The sequence below is a fragment of the Pseudorca crassidens genome, chromosome 19 (genome assembly GCF_039906515.1).
Source record: "Pseudorca crassidens isolate mPseCra1 chromosome 19, mPseCra1.hap1, whole genome shotgun sequence".
NCBI classification, from domain to species: domain Eukaryota; kingdom Metazoa; phylum Chordata; class Mammalia; order Artiodactyla; family Delphinidae; genus Pseudorca; species Pseudorca crassidens.
Genome location: NC_090314.1, coordinates 42,666,054 through 42,686,229, shown reverse-complemented (window position 1 = coordinate 42,686,229; position 20,176 = coordinate 42,666,054). Strand labels below are relative to the sequence as shown.

At 51.2% G+C, this 20,176-nt stretch overlaps 1 protein-coding gene across 6 annotated transcripts in view; it reads right to left on the bottom strand.

The window, feature by feature from the left end:
• The window catches only part of ARHGAP23 (Rho GTPase activating protein 23), an 80,773-nt gene that overhangs the window by 7,568 nt on the left and 53,029 nt on the right, over positions 1–20,176 (bottom strand). For all 6 annotated transcript variants that reach the window (XM_067715581.1, XM_067715580.1, XM_067715582.1 and 3 more), the window contains 8 exons: positions 19,970–20,091; positions 18,148–18,303; positions 13,177–13,255; positions 10,928–11,001; positions 10,613–10,702; positions 9,466–9,591; positions 2,262–2,303; positions 1,607–1,703 (listed from right to left, as the gene is read on the bottom strand). In XM_067715581.1, the coding sequence (XP_067571682.1) occupies positions 1,607–1,703; positions 2,262–2,303; positions 9,466–9,591; positions 10,613–10,702; positions 10,928–11,001; positions 13,177–13,255; positions 18,148–18,303; positions 19,970–20,091 (786 nt within the window). The remainder of the gene's footprint in view (positions 1–1,606; positions 1,704–2,261; positions 2,304–9,465; positions 9,592–10,612; positions 10,703–10,927; positions 11,002–13,176; positions 13,256–18,147; positions 18,304–19,969; positions 20,092–20,176) is intronic.

Sequence of the window (20,176 nt, the reverse complement as noted above, 5' to 3'; positions counted from 1 at the left end):
CCCCCAGCCCCACTCCCAGGCATGAGGGGGCAGAGGGACCGTGTGAATGGTGCAGGACAGGGCAGACAGGAAGTGAGCGGGGCAGGAAGTAGAGAGGGCTGGTGATTGCAGCCTGGAGAGGTTCCACCTCCAGACCTGAGGTCAGTCTGCCCTCGTGGGGCACGGCTGCTGTTAATAATCAGTTACGAAGGGATGCGGGTCCCACTCCCCTAATATCACCGGGGTGGAGAAGGAACCAGAAACAAGTCCTGGCAGTGCTGTCTCCAGGACTGGGGAGGGAGCAGGCCGATCCCAGGATCTCCCGGGGTCCCAGGGGACAGTGGGCAGGTGCGGTTAATCCACACTCTCCAGCAAGCAAGTTAGATGCCTCCTCCCCAGCCCTCCCCTGCACACAGTGAGAAGAGCAGACGGGCCAACCACACGGCGACACACACGGGGCAGGAGAGTGGCAGCAGGTGATTAGAAGAGACCGGGGGGGGGGGTCCTCTCTGCCATCCCCACCCCCCATGTCCTCTGACCCCCTCCCCAGCCTGCCTCTTGCAACTAGGGGTGCTGTGGTATGCCTCTGTCAGAGACAGAAGCAGTCAAAATACTAAGGGCGGGTCACCCACAGGTGGTAGGAGTTAGTGGCTTGAGCCAAGAAGGGACTGGCCGTTCCTTTGGCCCTGGACTCCTCCGCTATGATAAGGCCAGAGGCCTGGAAGCAGGACTTAGGGGCTGAGTAGCCAGGGGCTCTGATTTCGGAAGCAGGAAGAGCCAGCCCTTGGAGGCGGCTGAGGCAGGAGCTATAGATATACAGAGGCTTCCAGGGTAGCATCCCTGGTGTCCGGAGACGCTGGGTCCCACTACCAGCAAGCGTCCCCCACCCAGATAACCAGAAGTGGCCGAACTCGGCAGAGAGAAAGCCACAGAGCGTGGGGGACTGCAGGAGGGCAGCCATGCAGTGCCCAGACTTCCTGGCAAGAGGGACCAGACGTGGCTCCAACAAGTGCCTCCTTCCTCCTGAGAAGGGGCTTCTGGATGGGACATGGGTGGGGGTAAGTTGTTAACAACTGTGGGTAACTGGCATGTCAGGGTGAGGCCCTCCTGGCCCCGGACCGTCCTGCCTGCCCCTCGTGCCTGCCCAGACTTCTTATAATCACCCGCCACTGTTAGTGACCGAGGCCGCGATGCCACACTGTACCCGTTAAATCTCCAACAGGTCCGCTGGAGGAGGGAAGGGGAGGAGGAGAGAAGGGGCAGGATCCAGGGGATAGGGGGAGAGCACAGGGAGAAGAGGGAGGAGGGGTGGAGGGGTGCAAGGAGAAAAGGAAGAAAAATTAAAAAGAGGAACGTGCCCAGGACACAGCCCATGAGAAATAAAAAGCTCAGGAAAGCAATCAGTGAAAACAAAGCCCCTACCCAGCCCGGCGTGGGCACGGCTGAGTCACGGAGGAGGCAGCACACGGGCAGGCTGGGCCTCCCCAGAGAGGCAGAAGGCCCCACCACAGCCCAGTCCAGCGGCGCGGGCAGGAGCAGGGAAGCTGGGCCCCTGGCCAGCCATCTGGGACCCTCGGGAATGCAGATCCCACCCCCTCTCCACTCCTTCCCAGGCCCCTGCTCTCACCTGAGCCTGGCTCACCAGGGGGCACTGTCCTGCCAATGTTAGGCAGGAGGTACTCGATGTTTGGCACTGACTGAGGCTCCCTGTCGTCCACAGGGGTCTGCAAACAGAAGGAGGGTCAGCCAGCACAGCCTCAGTTGTCTGACTGCAGACCCGACGGAACGGGGAACCCTGAGGACAGGGTGCAGGTCTCCTCCATCAGACCGGGGCTCACCCGTGCAGGGACCGTCTCCTTCATCAGCCAGGCGCTCGAGTGCAGGTCCTACGTGTCCCCCATTAGACTGTTTCGTGCCTCCCCCCCACACCTTGGCTGGACCCTAAAGGCCGGAGCTGTGACTCCCTCATCAGACTGGACCTTCCTAAGCCCTCTATCCTCCTCGTAAGATTGGAGGACAGGGTCTGCCTTTGCTACTGGACTAAGTTTCCTTAGGGCAAGGCCTCTATCTCCCCCTCAGACTGGGGCTCATGAAGGTGAGGACTGTTGTCTCCCATCAGATTGGAGGCTCCGGAGGAGAGGGCTTATGTTCCTTCCATCAGACTGGGATGTCCCAAGGGCAGGGACCTTCCCCTGCTTCAGTCTTGCTGCCCACCCCTCCCACCTGGGACGAGGGCCCACCATCGACCAGACCCCACCCCACGGGCCCTCTGCACCACTCACTCTCTCTCCCTTGTCCTCGTTGTCGCTGAAGAACCAGTCTGACTGCAGAGGAGACAAAAGGAAGTGATGGAATCAGCGTGGGAAGGAGCTGAGGGAAGACAGGGAGACACGGGCTCCCAACCTGCTCAGTTCAGAGGACCCACTCAGACACACCTGATGGAAAAGTCTGGACCCCAGTGTGGAAAGGAAATGCAGCCTGGAGTGGGAGAAGGCCTGAGCACAGATGGATGGCTGGCTCAGGGAGAGCTTCTCTTTGCCTGTTTTTCACTAAACACAGTCCCCTGCACGTCACCTGAAGCGAGGGGGCAGCAGCGCCATCTAGTGCCAGCCAGGTCCACTGCGGGGACAAGGCCAGCCGCGGTGGCTGTAGCTGCATGTACCCGACACCAGCCTAGGCTCCACACTGACAACAGGGGTGGAACCCCCCCAGCCCCCCGGAAAAGGCAAGTGCCTAGAGGGAGGTGTTAGGAGGTTCCCTGAGGGGCAGGCAGGCAAGGTTTTCTCCTAAATGCCAAACAGAATAGAAAATAAAGTAATAATCCCACTCAAATATATTTTGTGAAATTTGAGAATCTTGAAGATAAAACTCTAAAAGTTGGACTTCCCTGGTGGCGCAGTGGTTGAGAGTCCGCCTGCCGATGCAGGGGACGCGGGTTCGTGCCCCGGTCCGGGAAGATCCCACATGCTGCAGAGCGGCTGGGCCTGTGAGCCGTGGCCGCTGGGCCTGTGCGTCCGGAGCCTGTGCTCCGCAACAGGAGAGGCCACAGCAGTGAGAGGCCCGCGTACCGCAAAAAAAACCCAAAAAACTCTAACTCTAAAAGTTTTCTGAGGAACAAAAACAGATTGCTCACACGTGAACAAGTATCAGCTTTAACTAGAACTTTCAGCAGCAACAGACACAAGAAGACAAGGAAGTAATATTTTTGATGTGTTTCTGAACTACAAGTGCAGGGATTTTGAACGTAGAACTTTATACCTTGCTAAGCTCTCATTTAAATTTGAGTGTGAAATAAAGCTATTCTAAGACGTCAGGAAGTTTGCTACTCAAAGACTATCTTAACCGAGTACATGAGCAAATAAAGAAATGAATCCAGGACGGAACAAGAAGTTCTAAGAAGTAAGGATGGATAATAGCGTAGAAAAGTCAACTGTTATCAAACTAAGCAATGATGCACACACACACGTACAAACACAGACAAAGTATACCCATGACAATCTGGAATTCAAATTCTGAGGGAGAAACCAGTGACAGGTGAAAGTACACTAAGGTACTTGGCTTTTAGATGTGGTAGAAGGAAGATGTGGATACTGATAAGCTCTAGAAATTGATAGTAAAAATTAAACGTAACTACAGGCTTTTGCAATTGTATCATTCAACGTAAGTATGGGTTTTATAAATTATGTAAGTTTTATATCAGGAAAATAAAATGAACCCATCCAAAGCAAGGTAGAAAAGACCAAAAAAAGGAAATAAAATGAAAATGTAGTAAACAGAAAATGACATTTAAGATGGCAGAAATAAGCCCTGACAGGGACTTCCCTGGGGGCGCCGTGGTTAAGAATCTGCCTGCCTATGCAGGGGACACGGGTTCGAGCCCTGGTCTGGAAAGAACCCACATGCCTCAGAGCAACTAAGCCCGTGCACCACAACTACTGAGCCTGCACTCTAGAGCCCGTGAGCCACAACTACTGAGCCCATGCGCCACAACTACTGAAGCCCGTGTGCCTAGAGCCCATGCTCCGTAACAAGAGAAGCCACCGCAATGAGAAGTCCATGCACCACAACGAAGAGTAGCCCCCGCTCGACGCAACTAGAGAAAACCTGTGTGCGGCAACAAATGCAATGCAGCCAAAAATTAAATAAATAAATAAGTCCTGACAGTACAGAAATTACAAAAAAGTAAATGAGCTAAGCTCACTAACTGAAAGTTAAAACACACAGAATGTTATATATATTTAAGGATATCCTTATACTTAAAATTAGCATCTAGAAGGTGGATTGAAAATACACACATTAACCTATCAGAGTGGTAATTATTGGGGGGTGGGCAGAGTGGGCTTTGGAATGAGGCAGGGAAACAAGGAGACTTGCAAGGTTGATTATGACCTTGGGCCATGAACCTCAATCATTATTCATCATGATCAGGCATATGATTAACTCAAATAAGACAGAAGAGAAACAAGAGACAGAAGAGAAAAGAGAGATAGAGGATGAGGGAGAAATGCAGGATCTGGAGTCAGCTTCGGGCTTAAGTCCACATCGGGTAAATTACCTCTCTATTTACTTATCTTTAAAATGGGCATAATGTATGAGTATCTACTTCTAAAACTGTGGTGAGGATTAAAATAAAATACTGTATGGCTGTTATCTAAAAGACAGGAAATAAATAACAAGTGTTGGCAAGGATGTGGAGAAAAGGGAACCCTCCTACACTGTTGGTGGGAATGTAAATTGGTGCAGCCACTATGGAAAACAGTATGGTGGGTCCTCAAGAAATTAAAAATAGAACTACCATATGACCCAGCGAATCCACTTCTGGGTATTTATCCGAAGGAAACAAAAACACTAACTTGAAAACATACATGTGTCCCCATGTTCGTTGCAGCATTATTCACCACAGCCAAGACAGGGATGCAAACTACGTGTCCATCAATGGATGAATGGATAAAGAAAATGTGCATATACTGTATGTGTGTGTATACACACACGCACACACACACACACATATGCAGTAGAATATTATTCAACAATTTAAAAAAGGAAATCGGGCTTCCCTGGTGGCGCAGTGGTTGAGAGTCCGCCTGCCGATGCAGGGGACGCGGATTCGTGCCCCGGTCCGGGAGGATCCCACATGCCGCAGAGCGGCTGGGCCCGTGAGCCATGGTCGCTGAGCCTGTGCATCCGGAGCCTGTGCTCCGCACGGGAGAGGCCACAACACTGAGAGGCCCCCATACCGCAAAAAAAAAAAGGAAATCTTGCCATTTGCAACAACATGGATGAAACTTGAGGGCATTATGCTAAAGTGAAACGACAGAGAGAGACAAACACTGTACGATCTCACTTACATGTGGCATAAGAAAGCCCCAAATTATCCAAGTTCATAGATGCAGACAACAGACTGGTGGTTGCCAGAGGTGAGGGGGTGGAGGGTGGTTGAGATGAGTGAAGGCAGTCAAAGAGTACAAACTCCCAGTTATAAAATGAGCAAGTCCTGGGGATGTAATGCATCATGGTGACTACAGCTAATAACACTACTGTATATTTGAAAGTTTCAAAGAGAGTAGATCTTGAAAGTTCTCATCACAAGAAAAAAGAACTTGTCACTGTGTGTGGTGATGGATGTTAACTAGACTTATTGTGCTGATCATTTCACAAGCTATACAAATATGGAATCATTATGTTATACACCTGAAACTAATATAATGTATGTCAATTACATCTCAATTTAAAAAACAAAAAAGAAATACCATATGTAAAACATTTAGTACAACACATTAATGTATAATAAATGTTAGCTCTTTTTTTTTTTTTGCGGTATGCGGGCCTCTCGCTGCTGTGGCCTCTCCCGTTGCGGAGCACAGGCTCCGGACACGCAGGCTCAGCGGCCATGGCTCACAGGCCCAGCCGCTCCACGGCATGTGGGATCTTCCTGGACCGGGGCACAAACCCGGGTCCCCTGCATCGGCAGGCGGACTCTCAACCACTGCGCCTTCCTGGACCGGGGCACGAACCCGGGTCCCCTGCATCGGCAGGCGGACTCTCAACCACTGCGCCACCAGGGAAGCCCAATGTTAGCTGTTATTAATAAAAGGTGCAGTCCCCGGAGACAGGCTGACCAGAGGGAGCCCTAAGAAGCCAGCCTCTAACTCGGGTTTGAGGGAACCTAAAAGCGCTCTGGGAACCTGGAAGTCTACAGGAAGCTTCCGGGTGGCCCATGGTTCTCTGGAAGAATTCATGCTAGCTCATGCCACCCTGCTTTTGCCCATGCTGTTCCCTCTGCCTGGAACATTCATTCTCCCTTCTCTGCCTGGCTAAATTCTTTGTGTCTTTCAAAAACTCCCTGACTATAGTCCCAGCTCTACGCCCAGGGCTGGGTTGGGTCTTTCCACGGAGCTTCCCTGGACATAGCCCAGAGCATGAAGAAGTGATGTCTTCAGAGCAGGGCCTGAGTTCCATTCATCTCTGTGTTCCCAGCACCTGCGTGTGTATCTGGCATGGAATGACGATGTTGGTGGTGGTGGTGATGATGATAGTTAACTTTTTTTTTTGGCGGGGGGGGGGGTGGTGGTGGTGGCACGCCGTGCAGCTTGTGGGATCTTAGTTCCCCAACCAGGGATCGAACCTGGGCCCCAGGCAGTGAGAGTGTGGAGTCCTAACCACTGGACCGCCAAGTAATTCCAAGAGCTAACTCTTATATCACACTACCTAACCAGGCACCATTTTAAGTGCCTTACAGATAACGACTCATGCAACCTCAATAACATTGTGGGGTAAGTACTATTATTATCTCCACTTTACAGGTGAGGAAATGGAGGCACAAAAAGAATAAGTACTTGTCCAGGGTCCCACAGCATATAAGGAGCAGAGCCAGGGTTCAACCTCAGGCAGGCTGGCTCCAGAGGCAGTGCCCTGAACCTCTACACCGGTGCTTCTCAACTGGGGCGACTCTGCCCCCCGAGGGGGCATTTGGCAATGTCCTGAGACACTTTCAGTTGTCACAAGTGGAGGGATGCTCCTGGTATCTGGCCAAGAGATGCTGCTAAACGTGCTATAAGCCACAGGACAGCCCCCAACAAAGAAGAATGATCTGGCCCCAAAGGTCACTAGTGCCAGGCTGAGAAATCCCAGGGTACACATGGTAGGAATCAGCACGTGTGCCGACTGAACAAATGAACAAACGCCTTGGCACGGTCTTCGTTTGGGCTCCAGCTGACTCAGTAAACGTGAGTATGAGCTGGCTGCTGACTTGCTCATGGACAGCTGAACAGCCGGGTTTGCTCATCTCCATTCTGCCATTATCTTGCCGTGTGACCCCGGGCGAGTCACTGCTCCTCTTTAGGCCTCAGTATCCACCCTCTGTACGAGGCAAGGTCAGCTCTGCTGCCTTAAGGCCCCTTCCAGCTCTGCTGTCCAAGCGTTCCACAGAAACCAGGAGTCCTAGGCAGGGAGGCCAGGTGATGGTTGCAGCTGAAACTCCCAGCAGGAGGTCATGTCGCCCATGAACTCCAACCGTCCACTGAGTGGCCAGGGGTTCAGAGCCAGAGCCAGAGCAGTCTCTGTCACAAGTCCCACCCTGCCTGAGCTCGTGACTACACCGCTCCCTGGCTGCAGAGCCTCTTACGTGGGCGGGCTCAGTGAGCTCAATGTGAATTGAGGGGGTAGCTCGTTCCCTCGACAATAGTCCAGGGCCGATTATGTTCTAATGCCAAGGGGGCAGAGAATGGAGGGTTGCACGCTCAGTTAGTTCCCAGGAAGGAATCCCTCAGTGGGAAAGCCCAGACTGGCAATAACCGCCACAGCAATTCATTCATTCATTCATTCATTCATTCAACAAACACTGAGTGTTCGCCATGTGCCAGGCTCTAGGCTTGGTGCTGGGATTACACGTATGAAGGAGACTGATGCGCTCCGTATCCCCCAACCCTGCCCAGAGGAGGAGCTGCCGTTGGCTGGGCACTTCCCCCGGGACCCTAAGGGAGGGTAAGTGGACACACTCTGGGCCTTCCTTCTCCCTGAAGACTGCTGTTCCTGACATCCCAGCTGACCACAGGCCTTGGGCTTCCTGGGGCTTCACTCCCAGCTTCACTAGGAGCCTCTCCTCCCCACTGCCCCGCCCCCGCAAAGCATACACTCATGGGGACCCCGACGGCTCCCTGTTGGTTTGGGGAGCTGAACTTTTCCAAGAGAGACAGGCTTCCCCAGACCAATGCCACATCAGGATCCCTGACATTGCTCACCAGCCCTGGCCTCCCTGACAGCTCTGGAGTGGGCCTCCGGGCTGGTGATCCCAATGTTAGAGTGCGAACAGGCCTCGACATACCCTCTTATGGCTCAGGGCCCTGACACGTGGTGAAGGAAGGAAACAAGCAGACGAGGCCAGCCAGCATGACCAAAGTCCACCCATGGCCTCACTCAGCTAACTCTGACCAATCTCCCTCACTCCAAAGCCCCCAGGAGTCAGACCTCCCAGTTGGTTGGAGAGTAAAGCACAGGCTTTGGTCAAACAGTCCTGGCTTAAAATCCCGGGGCTGCTACTTATTAGCTGTGTGACCTTGAGCAAATCACTTTGCCTCTCTGAGTCCCCCAGTTTCCTCATCTGTAAAATGGGAGTAACATGACCTGGTTTCCCTTCCCTAAAGTGTTTATGAGGTAGGGGAGGCTGAGGTTTCCCTTCCCTTGACCAGCTGCCAATCTTATTTCTCCTGGCAGGAGGGTTCTGGTTCCATTCTTTGTGGACTAGACCACAGGCCACACCAAGATCTGGAAATGGAAAAATCTATGATTCATAAAAACATCCCTGAGGGCCCCAGAAGGGGGTGGTGCTGCCCTGGGTTTGGCTCTGGAAAACCAAGGTCTCCTGCGCCCTCTGCTGGCCACTCTGGGTTCTCATCCCGTGGTGGATAACAATAAGAATTCTTAGAAACACCAGGCTCATGGGGCCTCCAGGCAGCCGTGAGAGGAAGGTGACCAGCCCAAGACACACTGAACATGCAGCCAGGATCCTGCCCCAGCCCATCATCCGCCCTGCGACATCCGCCTCCCCCTATCCCGGGCATCACCATTTTCTCCCTGAAGTCTCAAGTGGGCCTGCAGGGAGAGCTCTGTCCCTACCTCTGCACCTGTCTGCCCATTTCTGCCAGGACACCTCTCCTGGGGGCCACCTTCTGAAGGCATCCCTTCTTTCACCCCTTCTGCCCTCCAACCTGGCAGCACCTTTCCCTGACCTTCCTCCTCCCTCCGACCCTCACATGCATCTTGGAAGCTCAGGGCCTCCTGATTCTCCTGCTGGGGATGCAATATCCCGGAAAGACGGGGGTTCAGGACCCATTCCCGTCTGGCCTTAAAACGCAGCCTACTGCCTCTGAAGGGCACCCACCATCTCAGCAGCATTTCATTCAGCTGCCTCATCCTTCCCCGAGCACATCCTCCCGGGCAAGCGGGAGCCGGGTGCCCAGGGGGACTTGGGCCAGGGCAGCTGCTTACGTGCTGGATCAGCGTCTCCACAATCTTGTAGCGGTCAGGCATGTGGGTCACCATATCCGCCATGTTGTCCTCGGACGTCCTCACCAGCGTTGGCCCGAAGACTAGGGCCAGGTTCCGGGGCTCCATCTGGGCAGGGGAGGGAAGCGGATGAGCATCAACACCCCTGTGAGCTCTGACTTCCAGCACCCCAGGCCTCCCTCACTCTGGGCCCTCAGGCCCCCAGCCCGACCCCATCCTGAGCTGACCCTGGCTTAGGGGCCAGATGCCTCCTTGCTGGGCATGGAGGTGCCTGGTAAGTAGAGAACAGGCCAGCTTTCAGCCCCACTCACGCCAGTCCCGGCGCTCATGGGCAGTTCCCCACCTGCACACCCACGCTATGCTTGCTCACAGTGGGAGAAGCCAGAGTGAGGACCCATGGGAAGTTCCAAGGGTGTTTTAGGACCGGGAGGAATCCTATACCTCCTCTCAGTTCCCCCACCCCGCCACCGCAGAATCAGAAGATATAAGGGGTTTGCTTAGGAAAAGGTAACACAAGGGATCTGAGCTAGATCAGAGGATAGATCTCCATCAGACCCAGGGCTCTGAGGCTCTCTGCTTCAGAGGGAAGACCCTCAGAAATTCAGGAGATGGCTCTCCAGGGAGAAGCACGGGCCAGTATGCAGGGAAGGGGTGGGGACAGAACAACCCTTAAGAAGGAGGGCGTGGCCAGAGGGGCTTGAGATGATCTAACCTGGAGGAGCTTAGAATATGCTGAGGAGGGACTTCCCTGGTGGCACAGTGGTTAAGAATCCACCTGCCAGTGCAGGGGACACGGGTTCGAGCCCTGGTCTGGGAAGATCCCACACGCTGCAGAGCAACTAAGCCCGTGCGCCACAACTACTGAGCCCATGTGCCACAACTACTGAAGCCTGCGCACCTAGAGCCCGTGCTCTGCTACAAGAGAAGCCACCGCAAGGAGAAGCCTGCGCGCCACAACAAAGAGTAGCCCCCGCTAGATGCAACTAGAGAAAGCCCGCGCGCAGCAACAAAGACCCAACACAGCCAAAAATAAATAAATAAATAAATTTATTAAAAAAAAAAAAGAATATGCTGAGGAGACCCTGGTAGGCTTCCCTCCCCCACACTTCACATCAGGGCCTCCACCCACCTTGTTTTTCTCCGAGTGGTCAGCTATGGTCTTCAGATGGCCCACGAGGAATTTGAGTGTTTCATAGTAATGTCCTGGCAGATCCCGGATCTGGGTGGGAGAAAGAAGGGGCGTGGGACCAGGGTGTGATGACCTCCACCTCCCCACCGTACCCCAAAGGGGCTCCGCTGCCATATCTCAGTGGGTCTGGGATCCCCCCTCTAACTGCCCCCCCCTCGCATAGATGGAGAAACTGAGGCCCTGAGGGGAGAAGGGCTTGCTGAGGTGCTCGCCCTGCGCAGTCTGCCCTTTGCCCAGCAGCACCCCTCTCCTCACCAGCTTCCGCAGAGTCTGCATCCGCTCCCTCGAATCTTCAATGCGATTGGCCTCGATGAAGTCATTGTATTTGTCTAGAACACAGTGAGAACTCTTTTGAGAGGTGGGCCTCCAGGCTGAGGAGGCCCTGCCGGGAGGTCAGTGTTTTGTACCAAGGCTGTTCCAGTCTGGGGGGGACTCTGTGGCCTTGTGTTCATGTGACCAAACCCACCACGGCTGCCCTCAGGTGCACAGCTGACCTGGGATAGCCCAGGTGTGTTTGTTTGGGAAGAAATAAGATCTCAGCTGCCTACTGATCCTGGAAAAGGGGTCCCTGCCCCAGCCTCCAGGACAAGGACACCACAAGGTTGGAAGAGAAAAGAGAAGGTTACCTAGAAAGAGGGAGGGGTCTTTCAGCCTCCAAATACCCTTCCCCCTCTGTGTCAACGTTCCCCCAACTCCCTTCAGAAAAAGTCCATGGGAAACTTTAAAAAATGGGATGTGTTAAGTTTATCCTAAAGCTCATCTGGAAGAATGATGAGGGAGGATTTGCCCTGTTAGATACTGAAATATACTAAAAAGACAGCACAGCTAAGGCAGGTGATGAAGGATCAGGACAGATAAAGGCAGCACTTCAAGTCAGTTATCTTGTTGGGAAAATAAATCCATTTCTAGCTCACATAATACACAAATAAATTCAACTGCATGACAGAGCCAAAAACAGAAGTTATTAAAATATTGGGGAAAAATAAGAAAATACTTTTATAATCATAAGGCATTCTTAAACATGAGATACAGAATCCATTAACGGTTAACAGCTTGACTGTACATAAAACAACTGTTTTCAATTTCCATACTGAAAAGTTAAAAGGCAATGGCAGACCAAGAGCAAATATTTACAAAAACTAATAAAGGGTTAATATCCATAATGTACAAAGAGCTTGTCTCCTACAAATCAATAGGAAAAAAGACCAAGAACCCAGTGGCAAAATGGGCACATAGTCTGAACGAGCAGCTACAGAGGAAACGGTACAGGCCAATAAACTAGTGAAAAGATAGTTCATCTCTTAGTAACGACAGAAATGAAAATGGTAACAATAGTGAGATGCCGTGTTCTCTGTCCCATCAGCAAACGTTTAAAATATTAATAACATCCAGTGCCGATGGGAATGTTAGGAAGCAAAATCTCTCACGCTGCTACTGGGAGTGTGAACTAGGGCCGCCTCCCCAGAGTCCAACTTGACTTTAGCTTTCAACATGTTTTCCAGGACTTTAACCCAGCAATTCCATGTCTACGAGTCCACCTCCAGGACCCTGGTCCAGGTGTGCAGGAACGTAGGCAAGGAAAGTCACTGTAACACGTTTCGAAATAGCAAAAATGCGAAGACAACCTAAATAGCTAGCAGTAGGGGAGTGATTAGACAAATTACAGTCTATTCAGCCTAGGAAAAACTATGTGGTTGATTTAAAAGAAGAATGAGGTAGAGCTCTTTGTACTGACACGAGTGAATCTCAAAATTATAAGTCTCCTTCTGTTAAGAACTCAAGCAGTGGTGTGCTGGAGCCGCTCGCCCGCATGGGCTTCTGACAACCAGCTGTGTTTGGCTTTCATGTTGGTGACAGCAAATTGGGAGCTTGAAATCAGCCGTGGTGGGAGTATTTATACCATGGAAACTGGAAAATGCTACACATCACGGCTTTTTTCCCTTGAGAGCCAGATGTGAAACGTTTACCAGTGCGCCACTGAACCCGCCCAACTTCAAGCCCTACATATGCGAGTGTGTCTTTGTCACACGTGTAAGAGGGTCTGGAAGGAAACGCAATGCACTGTTAATAAGCAGCTCAGCAAATGGTCAAGAGCTGGGCTCTGGAGCCAGATGCCTGGGGCTGAACCCTGGCTCTGACACTTACAACCTCTGTGACCTTGGGCAAGTCACTTAACTTCTCTGTGCCGTAGTTTCCTCATCTATAGAGGGGAAATAATAGTACCTACCTCATGGAGTTGTAGGGAGTAGTGCCTGGCACACAGTAAATGCTCAGAAAGTGTGAGGATAACCTCTGCGGACAGGGAATGGGAGGATGACAGGGACCCTTGTGTTTACTTGATTCATATCTGTACTACCTATGTTTTTTACAAGCATGTGTTTCTTTTGTATTAAAACAAAAACCCCCAAAGTAAAACCAACACACCCCATTTAAAAAGTGGTCAGGATGCAACCTAGACAGGTATTCCCTCCTCCTCCCATCTTCCACTTCCACCCCCTACTCACCATCGGTGAAAAGAGGCTCAGGCAGCTTTCGGAAGAAGGACTTGAGCAGGCTGCTGATCACGTTGAGGTCCTGCCAGCGCTGGGGAGGGGCAACGACATCAGGCCACAGGCAGGGCCCCGCCCAGGTGCCCAAGCCTCCACGCCCCCAGGTTCAGAGCCAGCCAGGCCCCGCCCAGGTGCCCACACCTCCACGCCCCCAGGTTCAGAGCCAGCCAGGCCCCGCCCAGGTGCCCACACCTCCACGCCTGTCCAGCCCTAGAGCCCAGTGCAGCCCGGCTTGGGCCCTCCCTGGGACCCACTCATAGCCAGCTCTCCCCAGACCAGGACTGTCTGGGCTAAGAAGACTCGTCACAGCAGAAAAGAGTCCCCAGCTAGGTCCTAGCCCCTCCGCCGCCTGGCCCCAGCACCCCTCTGCTCCAGCCAGCCCAGTGGGCTCGGACATCTGTCCACGCAGAGAAAGAAGCAGGTCCCTTCCCTGGTGCAGGCACTGTGGGGGACAGAGGTGAGCAAAACCCATCCCCGCACGAGCCTGCCCACTGGACCTCCATCAGGCCTGCTGGTGCCAACTCCTGCTTCCCAGCGCCCCCCGCTTAGGGGAGTCATCCCGGACCCCTCTCCTCATCCATGACACAGCTCACGTTCATGCCTGGTGGCTTCCTGTCTCAGGCCCTTTGCACCGGCTGGTTCCCTCCACTAGAACTCGCCTCCCCCTGCCCTTCACATGACTGGCTCCTCCCGAATCTAAACGTCTTCGGAGAGGCCTCCCCCGACCCGACCATCGCGGCACAGCCGCCATCACCACTGCCTGCCGTCTGTAGCACAGCCCTGACTTTTCTTCCTTCTGTGGCACTTACCGCAGTTGATCATTACTGTATGCATTCGTTTCCTTGTTCCTGCCTGGCCGATCTGTAAGCCACATGAGGGGCAGGGATCCTGCCTGTTTTATTCCCACTGCACCCCTATCACCTAGCCAGCCCTATCAGCCTGGCACTTAAATGGCCTCAATCATGAATTCTCAACCAGGGCGACTCAGCCCCCAGGGACGTTTAGCAGTGTGTGGAACCGTTTGGTTTTCACAAGCGGGGGGTGCCACTGGCATCTAGTGGACAGAGGCCAGGGATACTTCTAAACTTCCTCCAGTGCGCAGGATAACCTCCCACAAAAAAGAATTATTCTGCCCAAAGGGTCAAGGTTGAGAAACTCTGATCTAAATAAATGGTTGTTGAATACAAGAATGAATAAAAGAATGGCCGGCTCAGTGTCTCTCCTGTCCACCAGGGGGCACCATCAGCCTGCACAAAGTCAAGGATAACTCCCTTGAAAGGAACTGCTCAGAATAACTCATGTCCAGAAAGCAACAGAATACCCCCAACAGAGACACACAACTCAACAATATACACACTCATTACCATGGGGCCACAGCTTAATGCCAGACCGTCCACAGGCTCGATGAGAACGCTTAACTTCCAGCACTCCCCGTGACAAATGACACAAACTGATGTCTGAGACAAAATCACACACCCAACACACACGGCACGGCCCCACCCTGGTCCCTCTTCTCCCTGGACGAGGCCCAGCTCATGTGCACACCCAGTGTGGGCTCCTGCCCACCTCCCTCCACTGCCTCCTGGCTCTCATGTGTAGGCTCTTCTCATCTCCCAGCTGCCAAACCCAAGGCCTTGCCCTGTCCTTTTTTTTTCTTTCCCCCCACTGGAGAAAAATTTATCAAGGCTAAAGACTGGAAACAACTGAAATGCTTAACTACTAAAGAATACGTAAATTATTTGTGGAATATCTGTATCATGAAATAAAAAGAGCAATAAAAAAATATGAACTCTAGATTTTTCAACAAAGATGAATTTCACAAATTATGGATGGTGATAATGCCATTTTTGTTGTTGTTCTGTTGTTGTTACTCCACCTTTATTGAGGTATAATTAACAGATAAAAATTGTATATATTTACGATATACAATGTGATTGATTTGATAAATCTATACCCTGTGTAATGATTCACGCAATCAAGCTGATTAAAACACTTATCACCTCACATAGTTACCTTTTATTGTGTGCTGAGAATACTTAAGGTCTAATAGCTCAGCAAATTTCAGGTATACAATATTTAATTACCGTCACCATGCTGTACATTAGATCCCAGAATTGCCCTGTCCCTCGTGACCCCTCCTATGCCTAAGCATCTGCCCCCCCATCCCCAGCCTCACCTGAGCTGCCCTCTCCTTCTGTCCCACTCAGAGCCTGGCCCTTGCAGTCCCCACGCCCACCCTCTCCCCAGACGGCAGCTCCCTCCGTCGTCTCACCTCTGTGCCCCAGCGTGACCCCACGCTCACTCCCCAATTCACCCTCGGTCTAGTGCCTGATTATGCATCACCCCCATGTGGGTGACTTACCACCACTCCAAGTCCAATGCGGTTCCTACCTGACACATCCTCCCTCTCCTGCCCTACTCCCCTGGTCTGCCAGGGACAGATACCACCAGCCTGTAGCTCAAATTTTTAGCTCTTTCCTACCCCTCCTTCCTCCCTCTCATGCAGCCAACTCCTAGAGCTGCTCCCATCCTCCTTACCCCCTCCCCCTGGGACCACCAAGACCTCCTGACCCCTCCCACAATATCGGTAATTTCTTCCCTAGATGCCCTGCTCTGGGCCTCCCTCATTCGTATCCATTAGGCATAAGCTAAAGCACTACTTCCTCAAACCCTACTCTCATTTATGCCTCCCCAGCTGAGGAACCATCAAAGGCTCCCTACTGTCCATTGGCTCAAGGTCAAAGGCTTTAGTGAAGCCATCAAAAGCCCTCTGTCCCCTGCCCTGGGCCTCACCCTCTCCACTGCCAAGCCCAGGAGGTGGGTCCATTCTCTGTCCTGACACTCAGACCCTTCTCTGGGATTTTGGAAAATGCTATCACCCGCTGCCTGGACTGCCTTCCTATTCACCTGCCCCTTCCTATTCATCCTTCAAAGATTTCAAACACCTGCTCCAGTCCCCAGCATCCTCTCCTTCCTCATCAAACAATCTGGTCCTTGATGAGAACCAGCTTTTTCTCTTGTCCACTATTTCACACGTACTCATCTTGTCTCCCTAGCTCCTTCCCAAGGACAGGAAGACTATCTTACATTTTCACATACAGCTTCAGAGTACTGTTGACTCATGGGACTTCACTGTCCAGATCCATGGTTTTCCAAAACATCTTTTCCAGCAGAGCACTTTTTGTCAAGTGAAACGATACATGAAAACCCAATATGAAAAAAACCGACATAAAAAAGCAGACAGAGCAAAGCAGGTTACTCTAGATGGGGGGTCCTGGCCTCCCACAGCACCTCTGGGGAACCTTAGGGTTCTGGGAAACACTGGCCCTGCTGCAAACTCTTTTTTTTTGTTGAAATATTTATTTGGATATTTTCCCCAGTTTTACTGAGACATAATTGACATATAACCTGCTGCAAACTCTTTTTTTTTTTTTGGCTTAAATAACAGAAGTTTCTTTTCTCACAACTCTGGAGGCCGGGAAATCTAAGAACAAGGTGCCAGCCCATTCAGTCTTTGATGAGGGTTCCCTTCCTGGTTTGCAGGCAGTCACCTTCTTGCTGTGTCCTTACAAGATGGAGCAGGTGAGGCAGGGAGCTCTCTGGTGTCTCCTTTCACAAGGACACTAATCCTATTGTACCAGGGCCCTGACTTTATGACTTCATTTAACCTTAATTACCTCCTAATCGGCCCTATCTCCAAATACACTCATCTTGGGAGTTAGGGCTTCAACGTATAAATTTTGGGAGGACACGATTCAGTTCACAGCACAAGAGAAAGAGGAGATGATTGTTAGAGCAGAATTCTGGAGGAATCCAGAATTCTCCAAAAGAGGATTGTGAACACTGTTTAGAGATATTAACATTTCTCTCTATAGCAGAAATGACGAGTTGCAGTGAAAGTACGGAAACATTTTTAGACAGGACAGACATCTCGGAAGTCTGCATTAGACGGCCTAGATCTTCTTTGGAATGCTGCACTCTGCCTCCTTGGTCTGCTGTTATCCACTTTTCAGAGTTATTTGATAGTTACTTTATATGTTCTGTCCAGGATTATTAGATGTAATCAGTAGGAAAGACTGGACAGAGTGTGTTTGCTCTATCTTAACTGGATCCAGAGCCCCGGTATGTAATTTTTTATTCCTGCTCTAAACACATCATTTTTTTAAATTGAGGTCTAGTTGATGTACAGTATTATATGTTTCAGGGGTACAGCATAGTGATTCACAATTTTTAAAGGTTATATTCCATTTATAGTTACTATAACCTGCTGCAAACTCTTGTGTGGTTGTCAGATCCCTTCACGAGCTGCTCTCGTCTCATCTGATCGACGACCCCCGTTGCTGGCCGCTCCAGCAAACACCATATACTCCCCTTCTAACCAGGTGTCTGCAAACCTTGGCCCGTAGGTCAAATCCAGCCAACGACCTGATTTTGTGTGGCCCTTGAGCTAAGAATGGGTTTTGCATCTTTAAAAGATTGTGAAGAAAAAGAAGGAAGAGAAGGAAGAGGATAAGGAAGAGAAGGGTTTGCAACAGACCATGTGGTAAGCAAAGCCCTGGAATACTTGCTACCTGGCCCTTTACAGAGAAGGTATGGTGACTGCCGGTAAACCTTAGGGGCCCACGCCTTTCCCCAGGCTGTTCCCTCTGCCTGGAGTGCCCTTTCCTGGCTTTCGCTGGCTTTTCGTGGACACTATTCATCCTCAAGGCCCAAAAAACTGTCACCTACCAGCCTCTGTCTCCGGGCTCTCAGGCCATGGCTGCAGCTGGGGTGATGCCCTTCCCCACGGCTGGCCTGCAAAGGCAAGTTGCGTCTTGCCTTGGGGCCCTGACCCAGTGCCAGGCACACCACAGGGTACAATGAACACAACAGACACCACCACATTGGCCCCCCTTCCATAGGCCGAAGCCCCCCAGTCACACTCACCTCATCCTGCAGGTTGATGTCCCCGGGGCCACGGTTGAGCTGCTCCTGCAGGCTGGACACCACTGCGTTGTTGCCTGGCACCCGGTAAATGCCTGTGGACTCCAGCCCCCGTGCCTCCACAATGCGACAGCATGCAGCCACGATCAGGGGGACACGCTGGGGACACAGCAGGGCAGGGGTGTTAGGAAGAGTAAGAACAGCATTCTCTGGGAGAAAATGCTTGCAAATGATACGACCGACTAATAAGGGATTAATAGCCAACATACATAAACAGCTCATACAACTCAACATCAAAAATACAAACGACCTGGGAATTCGCTGGCGGTCCAGTGGTTAGGACTCTGCACTTCCACTGCTGGGGGTCCAGGTTCGATCCCTGGTCAGGGAACTAAGATCCCACAAGCCGCGAGACACGGCCAAAAAAAAAAAAATAATACAAAAACCCGATTTAAAAAATGGGCAGAAGAACTGAATAGACATTTTTCCAAAGAGGAAATGCAGGTGGCCAAGAGGCACATGAAAAGATGCTCAACATCGCCAGTCATCAGGGAAATGCAAATCAAAACCACAATGAGATATCAGTTCACACCTGTCAGAATGGCTGTCATCAAAAAGGCCACAAATAACAAATGTTGGCGAGGATGTGGAGAAAAGGGAACCCTCATACACTGTTGGTGGGAATGTAAACTGGCGTAGCCACTGTGGAAAACAGTATGGAGGTTTCTCAGAAAAACTAAGAGTAGAGCTACCATATGACCCAGCAATTCCACTCCTCAGTATATATCCAAAAAAAAACAAAAACACTAATTCGAAAAGATACATGCACCCCAGTGTTCACAGCAATATTATTTACAATTGCCAAGATACGGAAGAAAACTAAATGTCCATCAAAGATGAATGGATAAAAAAAAAGATGAATGGATAAAGGAGATGTGATGTATATAGATATCTATATATAGATATCTCTCTCTCTCTTTCTCTCTCTCTCTCTCTCTCTCTCTCTCTCTCTATATATATATATATATATACACACAATGGAATACTACTCAGTCATAAAAAAGAATGAAATTTTGCCATTTGCAGCAACATGGATGGACCTGAAGGGCACTATGCTACGTGAAATAAGTCAGAGAGAAAAAGACGAATACTGTATGATATCATTTATATGTGGAATCTAAAAAAATAAAACAAACTAGTGAATATAACAAAAAAGAAGCAGACTCACAGATACAGAGAACAAACTAGTGGTTACCAGTGGGGAGAGGAAAGAGGGGAGGGGAAGTATAGGGCTAGGGAACTAAGAGGTACAAACTATTAGGTAGAAAATAAGCTACAAGGATATACTGTACAACACAAGGAATATAGGCAATATTTTATAATAACTATAAATGGAGTATAACCTTTAAAAACGGAATCACTACATTGTACACCTGTAACTTATATAATATTGTACAGCAACTACACTTCAATAGAAGAAAAAAAGAACAGCATTCTCCACCAGTGGGCCAGAGGTAGGGAGGACAAGATGGAGGCAGTGCAAAGCCAGACCCCAGGGGTTCTGGTGGTTACTAAGGCTTTCACTGTCTCTGGTCTGGGAGCAGAAATCGCACCAAAGCCTCGCCATGATCTGAGAAAGAGCACCAGCTGGGCGCCAGGGATTCTGGGCTCTGGCTCAACTCTGCTGCTCCCTCGCAGGGCTGCTTCCCCAGCTGTGTCTGTGAGACGCGGTGGAGAGCTGGCTCCAAAGTCCCTTGCAGCTCTGACTCTCTGTGTCTCGGTCTCCCCACTTCCCTGCTGGCTCTGGAGCACGGCGGGAACCCACCTGGTTCTCTGTGGCTGGCTGGCACTCCTCCAGTCGGACCCCAAATGCCCTGGGGGCTGCCTTCTTGTTCTTCTTGATGATGTTGATGCCCCAGGGGGTTTTGGGGGTGGAGACACTGTCATCTGGGGTTGGGGAAGGCAGAGAGAGGCAGGGTGAGCTGGGGGCCCGGGGAGGGGCAGCCACCGCACTAGGTCACACACACTCACA